The 13904-nt window shown below is 45.9% G+C and overlaps 1 protein-coding gene across 2 annotated transcripts in view; it reads right to left on the bottom strand.

Annotated features, from left to right (window-relative positions):
• The window catches only part of DAAM2 (dishevelled associated activator of morphogenesis 2), a 104233-nt gene that overhangs the window by 14331 nt on the left and 75998 nt on the right, over window positions 1-13904 (bottom strand). For both annotated transcript variants that reach the window (XM_006926586.3, XM_015600568.2), the window contains exons 9-15: window positions 12980-13046; window positions 11803-11920; window positions 9668-9806; window positions 7018-7076; window positions 6689-6873; window positions 5790-6089; window positions 1480-1587 (exon numbers count right to left, since the gene is read on the bottom strand). In XM_006926586.3, the coding sequence (XP_006926648.1) occupies window positions 1480-1587; window positions 5790-6089; window positions 6689-6873; window positions 7018-7076; window positions 9668-9806; window positions 11803-11920; window positions 12980-13046 (976 nt within the window). The remainder of the gene's footprint in view (window positions 1-1479; window positions 1588-5789; window positions 6090-6688; window positions 6874-7017; window positions 7077-9667; window positions 9807-11802; window positions 11921-12979; window positions 13047-13904) is intronic.

A 13904-nucleotide genomic window follows, 5' to 3' on the forward strand; every position in this document is an offset into this window, starting at 1 on the left:
TCCCTACTGGTTCCCATTGCAGCCCCACCTCAGGATCTTGAAGACTGGGTGGGTCAAGCCAGAACTCTGGTCCAGAGGAAGATGCTCAAACTAGATGCAGGCATGAGATTGGCCACTCCTGACATACTTCTTGCATATACTCCCTCCATCCCTGGCACCCACTCAGGAGCACTAAACACTCAGAAGGACCCCTTTCAGCTGATGCCTGTGACCAGGGCTGCCTGACATGGGCAAGAGCTAAAATGCTTCCTGGAATTAGGGGTAGAAATCAGATGTCTTGAGTACTCATATTTAAATTAAATAAACAATCATCTGCTTTTTCTAGAACTCCAAAACAGGTCCAGAGCCCTGCTTCCACCCCACCCTTTTGGCTAATCCCTAGCAGTCACAGGTGCCCTCAGTCCTATTTGACCTCAAGAAGGTCAGCCACAGATCTTGACTTTACAGAAAGCTGTGGGGAACCTAGTCACAACATGCAGCTACTGCCCGGGCCCCAGGAGGGCACAGGCCCCACTCACTGGCACCTGGGGAAGTCCTCGGGGCTGAAACCCTGGGATCAGCAGAAAAAACATGGTAGAAAATAACACAACCCCAAGAGGAAACAGCCCCTTGGAGGCAGGCCAGAGAGAAAGGTAGCACTTTAAGGCTTTTGGCTGGTAATGCCCAAATTGGACTTGGGAGGAAGGCCCCCAGATATACTAGCTGCAATGCAGATTCCTGGCCCTGGATCACCTCCTGACTCATTTTTATTTGAGGATGAGTTCTGAGAATCAGCATTTTTGGCAATCCTCACAAGTTCTTAGCATAGTTTTAGACCCCTGCCCCAGAGAAAACCTGTGTTCTGCTACCAATCCCACTGCCCCTACTGCCTCTGGAAGACCAGGCTTACTGGTCAGCCATCTGTAGTGTCTGTAGGGCAAAGCCCAGGCCCTCTCTCAGCCCACCCAGGCCTGGCCTCAGCCTCAACCCCCTAACATGACCTGGAGCAGCTCTACCTTCTTTGAACATTAACATCCTCTGCTACTTGACTTTTGGAGGTGTTGGGAGAGGAGAGTATGGTGGAGAGTATGGTGGAGAGTATGGTAGAGAATATGGTAGAGAAAGTGGTCTGAAAGTTATAATTCCTTCTAAGTATAGTCCCTAAATCCTGGAGCCAAAGAAATAGCAGGGTCAACAGTGTCCAGGCCCTCAGATTCTACCTCCAGTGCTCTAGGGTGAAGGAGAGAAATGGACAAAATACCATTTCATCACTTGATGTGTAAATACAAACTGTAATACAATGGGATGTTTCCCCCTACTGCACTGTACACCTCTAATGCATATCTATGTTCTCAGCAAGAACATGGTACCTGACAAAGAAGAAAATTATTCAGTAAACATCGGAGGGAAGATGGGAGGGGCTGAGTGTTGGGATCAAGGAGAGTATCAAGTCAAGACTGAAAGTCAAGACCCAAGAGGCTAATGGGGACAGAGTCTTACCTGGTGCCTCTGATAAGCTGAAAACATTTTTTCAAAGTCCTCTAGGTCCAGAATCCGAAATACCTGCATGTCATCAATCTCATTCCATACGGTACCAGGGACACGTTCCTAAGATTCAGAGCAGGCAGAAACCCCCATGACTGACTCGTTTCCTCCACTGTGAGGATTTCCAGTGCCTCCCTAACCCCACCTGTATCGCAGCTGCACACTTTACAACTGCCAGGCTTCCAGGCCTTCAGAAGGTGGTTATTCCTCCCCATTGAGCCTCCACCTTTCCTCAGTACTCTGCCCCTGGGCAGAGGCCAGAGATAACCTCCTTTTCCTCTTTTCCATGTGGGGTCACATGTGAGCATGTTACAGAAATCAGCTGGAGTGACTGATGGGCAAATATAAGGGGGTATGAAACTCCTTCCAGAAAACAAAACAAAAGCAGTGCTCTCAGAGCACTTTTCACAGGGCCCTAAAGGTCAGGGTTGGCTGGAATCACTGGAAGCACTAGTGCCCACACATATTTGACTACATTTCCTGTATCTGAGATGGTCATTTTCTCTCCCAGGGGTCTTCCTTCCACTTTCCCAGATTCCCAGAAAGTGGACAAATGCCAAAGTCTGGGACATCCTGGCCACTACAGTGACTGCTGAAGCCAGCAATACTCTGCCACAATTTCCCGTTGGTCAGACCCAGGAAAGATTCCTCTTCCCTTATGACTGAGATGAGCCCAGGGGTTTACATTCCAAGGTCTCTCAACTTAGGCGTTGCACTACCTCTGTATAGAACCCTTGCATTGAACCCATACACCAGAGATCTAAAGAGAAGCTGTTGGCCTCTGGGGAGGAGCTGTTAGTCAAGCCAAGGATGCCCCCAGTGGATCTGTAACACTCTGATAATGGCTTCAGAGGACAGAGAGTAGAGCCCTTGTTTTCAGAGATGCTCTACCCTTCTCCTCCCAGGAACCCGGACCTCATCTATAGCTTTGCCATCTTTTAAAATAGAATCTCCCCACCTACCTCTGACGGCAAGGCAGCTAATGCCTCCTCCTCCCTCCATCTCCCCCTCAGCAAGGCTTGGAGAGAGAAACATACCTTTCACTCACTTTTATTTTCTTAAACTCTGGAGAAGGGGAGGCTAGGCCAGAGCAGGGGGATGGGGACATTCCTGTGGCCTTCCTAAGGCCAGGGACCCTCTTGTGGAATGCCGGGCTGGGAAGCTCAGAGCGGCAAGGGATATAGGCAACTGGCCAAATCCAACACAGACACATTCTTTTCATGGCAGTAACAACCACTGTGTGTGTGTGTGTGTGTTTGTGTGTGTGTATACACAGGAGTGTGCGTGGGGTAGGCGAAGAAGGCTAGGGAGAGGAGCCAGGCTCCTGTAATGGAGTACATAGGAGGCAGAGAGAAGATGGTAGAGGAATTGAACTGGGAAAAGCAGGGAGGGGAAACTTCTGATTTAGTCCCCATCTAAATTTAGGCCTGGGGTGGAGGTAGGCACAGTGAGAAGGCCTACATGTGTAAAGCTTCCCACTGCTCTTTATTCCTGGTGAGGCCAGAATGAGGAAAAAAAGGACTGGAGTGGGAGAGTGGGATGTTCAACACCAGGAAGAGACAACAGACTGAGCATCCAGCTTCTCCTTCACTTCTTTCCAAACACTCTCCCCATATTACCAGAAAAACTTACTTGGGGTTCTTCATGAAAGTGTAGCTTAGATCTGGAGCCAGACAGAGGTATGTCTGTTCCTAATATTTTCCAAGTCACCTTGATGTGTGCACCATGTATAAGAATTCTTGAATTTAATTTTTACATCACCCCGGCTAAGACCTCATCACCTCCAATCTTGCTTCCTGGAGTTTTTGCCCCTCTAGAGACATCCTGTAAGTGCCAGGGAACCTTTCTCAATAACATATTTCATTATGTTTTTCTCATAGTGCATCTGGGCTCAGACAGACTGAGCTGGCTTGTTCTCTAAGTCTTGCCACTATGTGGGACTGCTGGCAAATGGAGGGGTATGATCCTTTTCTCATGGCACATAAAAGGAAAGTGAATCTCAATAGTGCTTACTTACTGAGTTAAAGTGAGGATTAAGCGAGATAACGTACTTAAATCACACATGGTAGTGCTACTAACAATAACTAATCTATTTTATTATTATTGTTATTATCATTAAGACCTTCTATGTGTCAGTCAGTATTCTAGGAACTTTATATGTATTAAAACAACCTTTACTATGGACATCATAATCACCCCCATTTTACAGATCAAGAACCTAAGGCCCAAATGATGAAATTGATCTCTAATCGCACAACTAAAATCTTGGGACTGGGATAACAGGTTCATAAATATTACTTGATACCCATCCACTCCACTCCTGCTGAGAAATGTCTGCAACTCTTAGAAATGCTCTCCAATGTCTACTCTATCAAACCGGTACTTTGCAGTCTAGAAATGAAGCCCTGTCTTCCTCTGGGTCCCTGAGGAATTCATGGAGATTTTATTATTACTGGACTCCAGAGAAAATCCAAAGCACAAAGCTCTATATGATAAAAATATTGCAAAAAATATTAATTGCCTTGTCTGACTTCCTTAACTGTTGAGGTGCCTGATCAACTTTTCATTACATTTTTAAAACCATAAATTTTAAGTCGTAAGTATGAGAAACAAAACAGTATATCCTTCTTACCATAATTTAAAAATATGATCATGAACAGTGAATAGTTCCACACAGTCTATGGCCTTTGGTTCTGCAGAGCTGTTTGCCTGCTCATATGCAGTTGGCCTTTCTGGCTTGCCTCGTGACCATGGAGAAGCACCCATCCACAGGGCACAACTGTGCAATGCAGCTGTCACAGATTTCAATAGTGTTGCTTCAAAATGCTGCTAACAGGTGGCCCTAAAATCTTAATAACTCAGATTGGAGATAGTATCACAGGCCCAGCAGACTATGAATGGGCTGTATTCATGGTTTCTTTTTCTATCTAGATTATAAAACTAGAGGTAGAAGGAATCTTAGATATCATCTCACAAATCACAAAATGAGTGATTTCACCGGTCACACAGTTAGTTAGAGCCAAATCTGGTTTGGTTAGAGGTTGGAAAGTCTCCTTCAGTCCATCCACAGGATCTCTAAGTGTTTCTTTGAACATACTTCTTGATTTGCCAGACCCAAAGCTCTTACAGGGCAACATTGGATCTCACCTTTTAATATTTTCCGCTACAGCCCCCAGTAAAAAGCTTTACAAAAAGCAGACCTCAGACTAACTGGCTAGCTGGTCTACCGTTAGAAAGCATCTAAAAAATAACTGACCATCTATTAGCAATCCCACATCTCTTCCCACTTGAGTTTCCATATGAGCTCATTTAAACTCCAATAGCACAGTTATTCCCCAAGGGTTAGTCCAGCAGGCCTATATGACAAGGTCAGAGGGTATCCATTAGCCCAGCTCTAAACTGATGCCTGCATGACTGTTGTTGAAGTGTGCGTGTGGATCAGACCAGTTTGGACTAAGGTACCATATATGTGTTCATTTCAGGGACAAAGCCTCTGGTCCTCTTAATAGGATACAGCATAGAACCAGAAGTAGGGCTTGGCTCAGGCTAGAACTGACCTTCAATTACTAGGGGTCTGATGTGACCTAGAGCATCTCTGCTCTATGCTCATGAAAGTCCAACAGAGGATTCAACTCCGCACATGGGCCTGGGACTGGTGATTATTAGTGGATAATATTCATGAGGGCTTCTCACTGCTGAGTCATCTAGAAAAGTAGCCAGTGTGTACACCTTTTCCCTGGGAAGATGCCCAAATGCCTATATCTTGACATCAAACTCTTTATTGCAAGTGTACTGTCACAGCCCCCTGTAATGGCCTCACTGTTCCAGTCCTTTACACACATTGCCCTGAACTTTACCATCTCTAGACCTTGGCCCAAGATCTTTGCCTAGATCTTCTACCTTTTCCCTCAGATTGATTCTATCCTTAAAATTCCAGCCCAGCCCTTGTCGTGTCTAGGAGGCACCCATGCTTGGCACATCCTCTGGTATCTTTATTACTCCATTGGTCCGCAGCACACACAAATTCCATTTGTAGGTGGCTTGGGCAATGTAAGCACTACCACATGCCAAGCCATCTCCTCCCAGTGCAGATGTTCTTCCCAGTAGACAGTGAGCTGCCTGGTGTTAGCAACACCAGCTTCTCCATCCACACTGTCTACCCTTATCCCTGCCAAAGAAAGAACCCAGGAGAGAGATCTGCAAACAAGGAGCAGCCAATCCATGAGGCTGACTGATACTGCCTGTAGGATAATGGATGCACTGACCTCATTCAGCTTGACCCAGTTGAAGGACTTCAGTGGGTGGGAAGGTTGAGGGACACACTTCTTCCTGAGTGGGATATCACTGCTGGGGAAGGGATCTGGAGGGAGGGGCAGGCCCATGCTGAAGCAAGGTGGGGCTCCAGGGGGAGTGGGAGGCCCACCGGGTGGGAGGGGTGGCGGTGGCGGTGGGGGGCAGCAGGCGAATGGTAGAGGGGGTGCGGGTGGAGGCAGGTCATTGGTTGTCATCGAGGAAGACAAGGTGAGTGGGCCACCAGGGGGAGGTGGGGAAGAAACAAGTCCTGTCTGTGGGGAGACAGAAAAATCAAAAGAACAAAGCCATCAGCAATGATACCTTTCAGGGCCCCCACAATTTTCCTTTCCTTACTCTTATTCTCCATCTATACTAGATCCCCCCAATCCTGTTCTTACCTCCCACATACATTTAGCCCCCATTTGCTCTCTGTATCCCAAACATTCAACACACACATACACATATACAACCACAGACAGACACACACGTAAGTCAAACACCCATCATAGACAGTGGACAAAGTCATATTTATTACAATGCAACAGCAGTATTGACACATACAGTTGTGTAGGCTACTACCTGCACAAGGGCATCCAGCTGAGGGCGGGGGGGAGCCAAAATCCCACCTGCACTCTGCTTCCAAGGTGTGCTGCCTGGGACAGTGTCACCCAGAGGAAGGAGCATTATTTTTTCTAAGTAACACAAAAGTGCCACCCTTACAGCCTCAGGGGTCCCCTCTATGCTGGGCTGAGGTACCCGTCTCTCTTCTCCCTCATCCTGGGGTCTCTGGCCCCTCCCCGCACCTGTTCTTCCCACCACATCCTAAGGTCTTGACTCGACTATGTAAAAGAAGAGGAGGGCGCCTACGTACTGAGATTTCACTGAGTTGAGCTACCAGCTCAGCCACTTGTCCCCGAGCCTGGCGTAGCTCTTGGGATTCTCGGGCCAGCTTGTCCTTCATCTTGTTCAGCGTCCGCATCATTTCTTCCTTCTCCAACGTCTTTGTCTCACATTCTCGCTCCTTCCTCTCCAGCCTGCTCACCAGCTCCGTGTGTTCTGGAATGGGGTGGGACAGGATAGGAAATTGAGAGAAAGACTGTGAATATGTGTGCCTCCCCCTCCAAAGGGGTAGGTGGATCCTGAGCTGGGCAGGGGAGGAGGTGTGCAGAGCGAGAGGTAAGTTTAAGCAAAGATCCTCACCTTTCCGGAACTTCTCTGCCTGGTCTCGCCACTGTTTCACTTCATTCTCATTGATGAGCCTGGTGGGGATTAGAGAGAAGTATCTGTTGAATGCTGGCTCACAGCCTCCCAGGAGACACATCATCTTCCTATTCCCAATACTGGTGCCCTGATCTCCAATCTGTCCAGCCACATCAAAGAGGACAGGATTTTGACTCTCCAGATGTTTCTCCAGGTCCCCCTCCCTGCCCAGTTCTCATTATGTGTCTCTCCATGAACTGTGAAATCTGAAAGGACCCTTAGATTCCTTATAACCTAATCCCATTGTGAAAAGTTGAACCTCCCAAGACCAGAGATGGAGACAACAGCTAAATAATGGTAGAACTAGGACTAAATCTCAGGCTTCCCTTAGTTGTATAATGATTTTTATCATTTGTAAAAATAGATTTTTGCATTGACAGAGATTGAAATATTAGCCCTACTGTGGCCCAGGCTTCCTAAAGACCAGTGTGTAAGAGGAAGAGAAATCGCCTCCCTAACAACACAGAATGGGTGTGTTGAGGGTAAAGAGGGGATGGGTCTAATCATAGGAAGTCCTTATCCATGTCAAACTCTTGTAATGGGGGTTAAAAGTAAGCTTTCACCTGGACACCAAGGTATAAAAGAGGTGAAACCCTAAGGTGAGATCTCAATAATCATTTCTTTTTTAAATCTGAAAATGTGCAAGAGTTAGAGCCATGACCCCTACCTCCTCAACTAGATCAAGGATATAAAAAGGGGACAGAGCATGGAGGAGGAAATAATTTGTGCAGAGATTTCTTTAGAAAGAGTTATTGCCATTGTCCCCAGGGGCACTACCTCCTTCACAACCATCCATTGAAATGGATTCTTTGGGCCAGAGAGTTTTGACCCATGTTCCTTGACTTTGGGTGGGAGGCATGGTAGACTGAGGTCTGACTCGGGGCCAGGTAGATCTAGAATATGAAGAAGCAGAAGCATTAAGCAGGAGAGGGCTGCTGAACTGGGACTTGCTGGCACTTCTAGAGTTTGAAGGTAGAAGAAATTGCATAAGGGTTTCCCATGGGCTAGTTGTAAGCATCGTTGAGGAAACTGGGCCGAAGCTATTTTAAGTCTTGTCTAAGAAGTCCACCTGGGAGAAAAATGGACACTGTAACAATGTAAATCTAGTGTATTGCATTGCCAGTGAATCAGGAGCTGATAAAAGGGATGGTACCAGCCAGCCCTAAAGAAAAAAAGACAACCCACCTTGCATGGCCAGTGACCAGGGTTTTGTAGTAAAAGGCACCCAGCAAGAAACTTCTGAAGACATCAAAATATATTTCATATCTTTACCCACATGCCAAGCCCAGAGAGCAGGAAGCCTGTTTACCAAGTTACTTGATCAAATAAGACTTTTCCCTTTCTCCTTCTGGCCCCCATGCTGCCACTGATGGGAGTAGAAACTGGTTAGATACTGGGAAAGGGGGATATAATGGGTTAGAAAAGAAACAGAACAGAGAAAGAAAGCCAGCCATCACACACACATATGTACGCATGCATGCACATACACCCTTCCCACTGTAGCCTCCTGGCCTCCTGGCACCAGTCCAGAGAGAGAGGTTTAAAGCTCAATCAGATCTAGAGTGTTGATTCACATCTGGGACTAGTCTTTCCAGTTGTGACTTAAAGTAATTATAGAACTTCCATTGCCGAAGAAGCAGCAAAAATTTCAGTGCACCTGTTAGGATTTTAACTACTTCAACCTCTGACTATTTGTGCAAATGAAAACAGTAGATGAATAGTTGAAAAATCATTTTCTGCTTAACTTTCGAACACAATACAATGAATTACCGAGAACCAATTTATCTCCTTAAGGGCAATTGGCTCAGATTTATACTGAAAGATAAGTAAAAGTTTAAAATTAAAAATCGAGGTCTGAATATTAATTGATGTGACTTGAAACTTAGTTCTCTGTGTTTCTCTATCCCCAGTACCAGTCAAGACAATAAGTCACAAGACTTTAGACTCTAATATCCTTGTCCAACATCCTCATAAGCAAATGGCCATGCTCCATGTCAGTGATCTGCAAACTTTCTCTAAAGGGCTAGATTAAATATTTTAGGTTCTATATACAATATAGTTTTTGTTGTATATTCCTGTGTTTGTTTTTAACAATTCTTTTAAAATGTAAGAACTATTTTTAGCTCATGGACCATACAAAAACAAGCTGAAGGACTAGAGTTAGCCCATAGGCCATAGTTTGCTGACTCCTCCTCTATGTGAATGTGTTTAAATTGTTTCTCTATCCCCTCCATGCAGTGGATCATTGAGAGCTGAGTAACCCCCCTATAAATCTGTGTTGTCCAATATAGTGTTTGCTAGCCATATGTCATATGACTATTTGAATTTAATTAAAAGAAAATAAAATGTAAAATTCAGTTCCTCAGTCACACTAGCCCCATGGAAAGCACTCAGTGGCCACTTTTGGACAGTGCAGACATGGAAAATTTCCATTATCTCAGAAAGTTCTTTTGGGCAATATTGTTCAATATTGACACCATTTAGAGGTGTCTGGCTTGAGAGAGGGAGCTGAGGTTTCACTGGTGAGCCACCAAGTAGGAGAGAGATGCGGAAGGAGGAGGAAGGCAGGTGAGGGCTGGCCACTGCTCACATGTTGACAATGTTCTTGACATTGAAGTTCTCCAAGGGAGCCAGGTCAGGGTCCATGCCCCTCTCATCCTGGAGGACAATCTGCTGGATGATGCGGTCCAGAAGCTGCCACTGCTGGAAGTAGCCACCGTTCCGCTTATCTGCGGGACAACAGTCATATCTTTACTGAGCCCTGGAGCCCCCTGGACCCTTGCCCTGGAGTCACTGCTTGGGCCCTTTCAGTGTTTACATGTGTCCCTCCCTCCCTCAGCAAGCTCCCAGTTTTGATGGCAGAGGCAATGCAGTTGCTGACGATGGAGAATCACAAATCTGGTCATTTCTTGATTATCTGTAAGTGACCCTCTATGAATGTATCAATGCTCTCAACATATTTCTCTACTCCCTGAAATGCTTCCTGGCTGCCTTTCTTCCCTGTTGGTACCTGAGGATTCTTTGCCTTTGGAATGCAAACTGCTTTTTACATTATCTTAAAAAAAAAAAAAAATCTCCTTTTAAAAAGTAAATCTGCTCCAAAATATTACATACTGAATAATGAAGTCTCCGGGGGAGAGGGGGAAGAATAGGATTTAGGATTATCTATGTTATTGTTCTAAAGAGAAAGATGAATGGAAACTAATTACAGGTATGCACCTAGAGGGAGTTAGGCTCGGTTGGAGAAGTGGTAATAAAATCCAGGAAGATTTTTTTGGTGAAGGTGACCCTGAACTAGAAGGCAAAAGCATTGAGTGCGGTGCTTGATCTCACAAGGCCCCATTGTCATCCCCTCTAATAATAGTCTGGCTGGACATAGACTTTCTTTTCCCATGATAGCCACAAGCTTCTTTTCATTAGTTCTTGATCTCCAATGCTTTGTCTCTATTGACCACCAAGGGAGTTCAACCAGCATGATCCTCAACTCGGAGTCAAACTATTAATGCCTACAGGGTGGGAGATCATGTCTGCAAGGCCCCATTCTGAAGCAAAATAGAGAGACCCATACACATTGCCCGTGAAACACAAAACACAGGAACTCATGGGAGCAGAAGTCAGTTTTCCCAGGGACTTCCCAGATCTTCCATGATGATCTGGACTGATTTTTGGAGAAGACCTGAGACCATCCTGGTCCAGGCCACTATCTCTCTTTTCTTTCCGCCATTCCACTGACAAAGGCATTGCAATATGGCATGGTTTTCTATTTACCTTTCACCCAGGAAAATACAGTAAAGCCAGTTCACTGGCTCAGAAGTAGAAGTAAAAGTTTCATCTAAAGCCTGACCCAAGAGAAACAAAAATTCTTTTATATGTAAAGACTTGCTCAGCCTCAAGTTTATCCACTGTAAACTGGAGATAATAATGCATATTCTATAAGTCATTTTGAGGTTTAGAGACACTGTACTAAAGGACCTTACATCATACCTGGCCCAGAGTTGGCACATAAGAAATTATGCCACCATCACCACCAGCACCACTATCACCACCACTAAAGAAAGTCTGTCTACATTGACCATGATAGTGGCCCAGACTAATTTTCCAAATATTTTGTTTTGTGAAGAGCTTAAATACCAAATGCTTAAAGCTCATTTCAAATTGTATGCTGGGGTGGCTATTCATAATTATGTGTGCTTTATACAGTCACTGTGCACACCTGGATCTTCAAAGTTTAGCATCTGCTCCCATAGATGCTGACATTTGGTATTTGCAAGGAGAGGCAGGGGCAAGGGTGTTAGGGTGAGAGCCAGCAAAGATTAGAGGGAGGAATTGATTTAAAAGAAAAAAAATCAGTCTGCTCATTCCACATCTGTGCTACTCCTCCAAACGCAAAACTTCTTTTGGAACTTCCCAAGAGGCCTAATCATTCTGTCAGGAACTGACAGCCAGAGCTGTTTGATTTCACAGTGATTGAGCTACTGCTGTTGGACTAAGATGTTGGTATCGCTCAGGGTCAAGTCTCCAGCAATTCCCCAAGGTGACAGTGGAAGTCCTGACCTCAAAGAAGGAGAGAAAAGCAGGGGCCTGAGTCCTGGCCTGGCCTCCCAGGGGCATGTGCAGAAGGTGACATGGTGAGACTCACCAACGCAGGTCCTGACGCTTTTTCTCAACCTGCCCTGGGCCAGGGCTTGGGCCAACAGACGGAAGTGGCAAGTGTGGGCTACTCACAGGGCATTTGTAGGCAGTGGTGCAGGACAGACAGCAGGCAGGGGTAGGCTTCAGTGTGCTTCAGCTTCTTGTGGATCAGCTCAAACATCTGGGAAGCACTCTTGGTGTCAATGTGGACCTGAGGGAATGAAGGGAGCAGTGATGGGGAGGGGGCGGGCAGACGAGGAAGAGAATGGGATGAGAAGAAGACCCTGCCTCCATCAACTGACCCCATCCCCAGGAAAGAGTACCTTCCACTGCCTCTGGCCCAGGCTTAAAAAAGGAGGCAAGAGATGTGCTAATTATATTAACCAGAGTTTTTCAACCTTGCTTGGCATTTTTGGCATCTTGCATTGAATAATTTTTGTTGTAGGGGCTGTTCTGTGTATTGTAGGGTGCTTGAAGCAGCACTGGTCTCTATCTTTCAGATGCCAATGGTATCTTCCTCATACCAGTTATGATAACTTAAAAATGTCTCAAGATATTGTAAATGTCCCTGGGGTTGGGGTGTGGCAGAAAACTCACTCCTGGTTGAGAACTGATTCAAACTAAGGGAAAGAAGCAGAGCCATAGGTAAGTCAAGAAGCAGGTGCCATGGGTCCACACCTGGGTTCAAATCCTGGACCTACTCTCTAGCTGTGTGACAATAGGCAAGCTGCTTGTCCTCTCTAACCTCAGTTTCTGTATCTGTAAATCCAGGGCTTTTGAGAGAATAAAATAGGATGGTGCTTGGTGACTGAAGTACTACCCAAAAGCAGGTTTCTATTTGAATAGGGATTTTATAGTACAATATTTAAGCAGCAGAATTGTGTATTTTCAGGATTACTAAGGCTACAATGAAAATATGGTTTTGTTTGCTAAGCCTGATCTGGTTAGTGATGGTAAGAAGTGACTCAGGAAATTGCTGGAAGACAGAGGGAGAGTTGTCCAGGAGAGGCATGTATAAGAACCGGTTCTCTTTCCTTTGGGGGATTTAGTCTCCTAGAGGGTAGACACTCGACCAGGTGAGGCCGACCAGGTGAGGCCCACCAGGTAAACCCACCATACTGCTGGGGCTTCAGAAGTAGGACCTGGCCATGGGGGCACCCACCAGGGAATCCAACCAACACTGGACCTACCACAGCACAGGATCTGAAGAAGTGGCTGTGGGGCCACCTGGGACCCCACTGCAGTCACCTCACCCCGGCAGGCTCCTCACCATGTCAAACCTCCTGGCTAGCTCCAGGTCATCCTCATTCCGGACCATCTCAAAGAAGTCTAAATGCCTAAATAGGATGGGAGTATAGACAGTGTAGACATTACCACCAGGACACCCTTAGTTGAGGGTTACAGCCCCTTTGAGTATCCCACCAGCTAAAACTGAAAGCTTCATTCAGGTGAGGCCAATGTCAAACCAGAAAGAAGACAGCTGTCTGTAGGCCAAAACTTCCCTCCTTTACAGAAGCCCATGCCCCTTTCTCAGGGAGAGCAACCCAGGGTTCCATCACCTTAAATCAGGCTTTCTCAACATTGGACATTATTGACATTCGAGGTTGGATTACCCTTGGTTACAAGAGGCTAACCTGTGAATTGTAGGAAGTTCAGAAGCACCTCTGATCTCTACCCACTAGATGCCAGTAGCATTCCCCCACCTTGAGCTGCGACAAGCAAAAATGTCTCCAGTCATTGCCAAATGTCCACAGTGAGATAAAATCTCTCCCACTCGAGGACTATTGCTCTACATATACCTTCCCTGGTGTTCTTACACTGTTCCCATGTTAGCCCTCAAAGTCAATATCTTCTGTTCTACCCCATTCATACCCCTACTCCAATTCAAAAGGATTCATTCTCTCTCCCTAAGGCCTAGAGTAATTAAATAGCCTGTACCAATGGGACAGAACCAGAGAGGACTTACTGGTAACACAAGGGAATGGAATTATGCCCTTTGATCAATAAGGACCTTTATGGCTTGGCTTTTGAGAAGGGTATTTCTTTGTTGAGCAGAAGTGCACTGCAGGACACTTAACATTCCTGGCCCCTAACAGCCAATACCATTAGTGCCCCCACCAACCAGTCTGAAAACCAAATAATACTCCCACATGTTTCCAAATGCCTTCTGAGGGCAGTAATGCCATGGTTGAAGA

The sequence above is a fragment of the Pteropus alecto genome, unplaced genomic scaffold (assembly GCF_000325575.1).
Source record: "Pteropus alecto unplaced genomic scaffold, ASM32557v1 scaffold7, whole genome shotgun sequence".
In the NCBI taxonomy this organism is placed as follows: domain Eukaryota; kingdom Metazoa; phylum Chordata; class Mammalia; order Chiroptera; family Pteropodidae; genus Pteropus; species Pteropus alecto.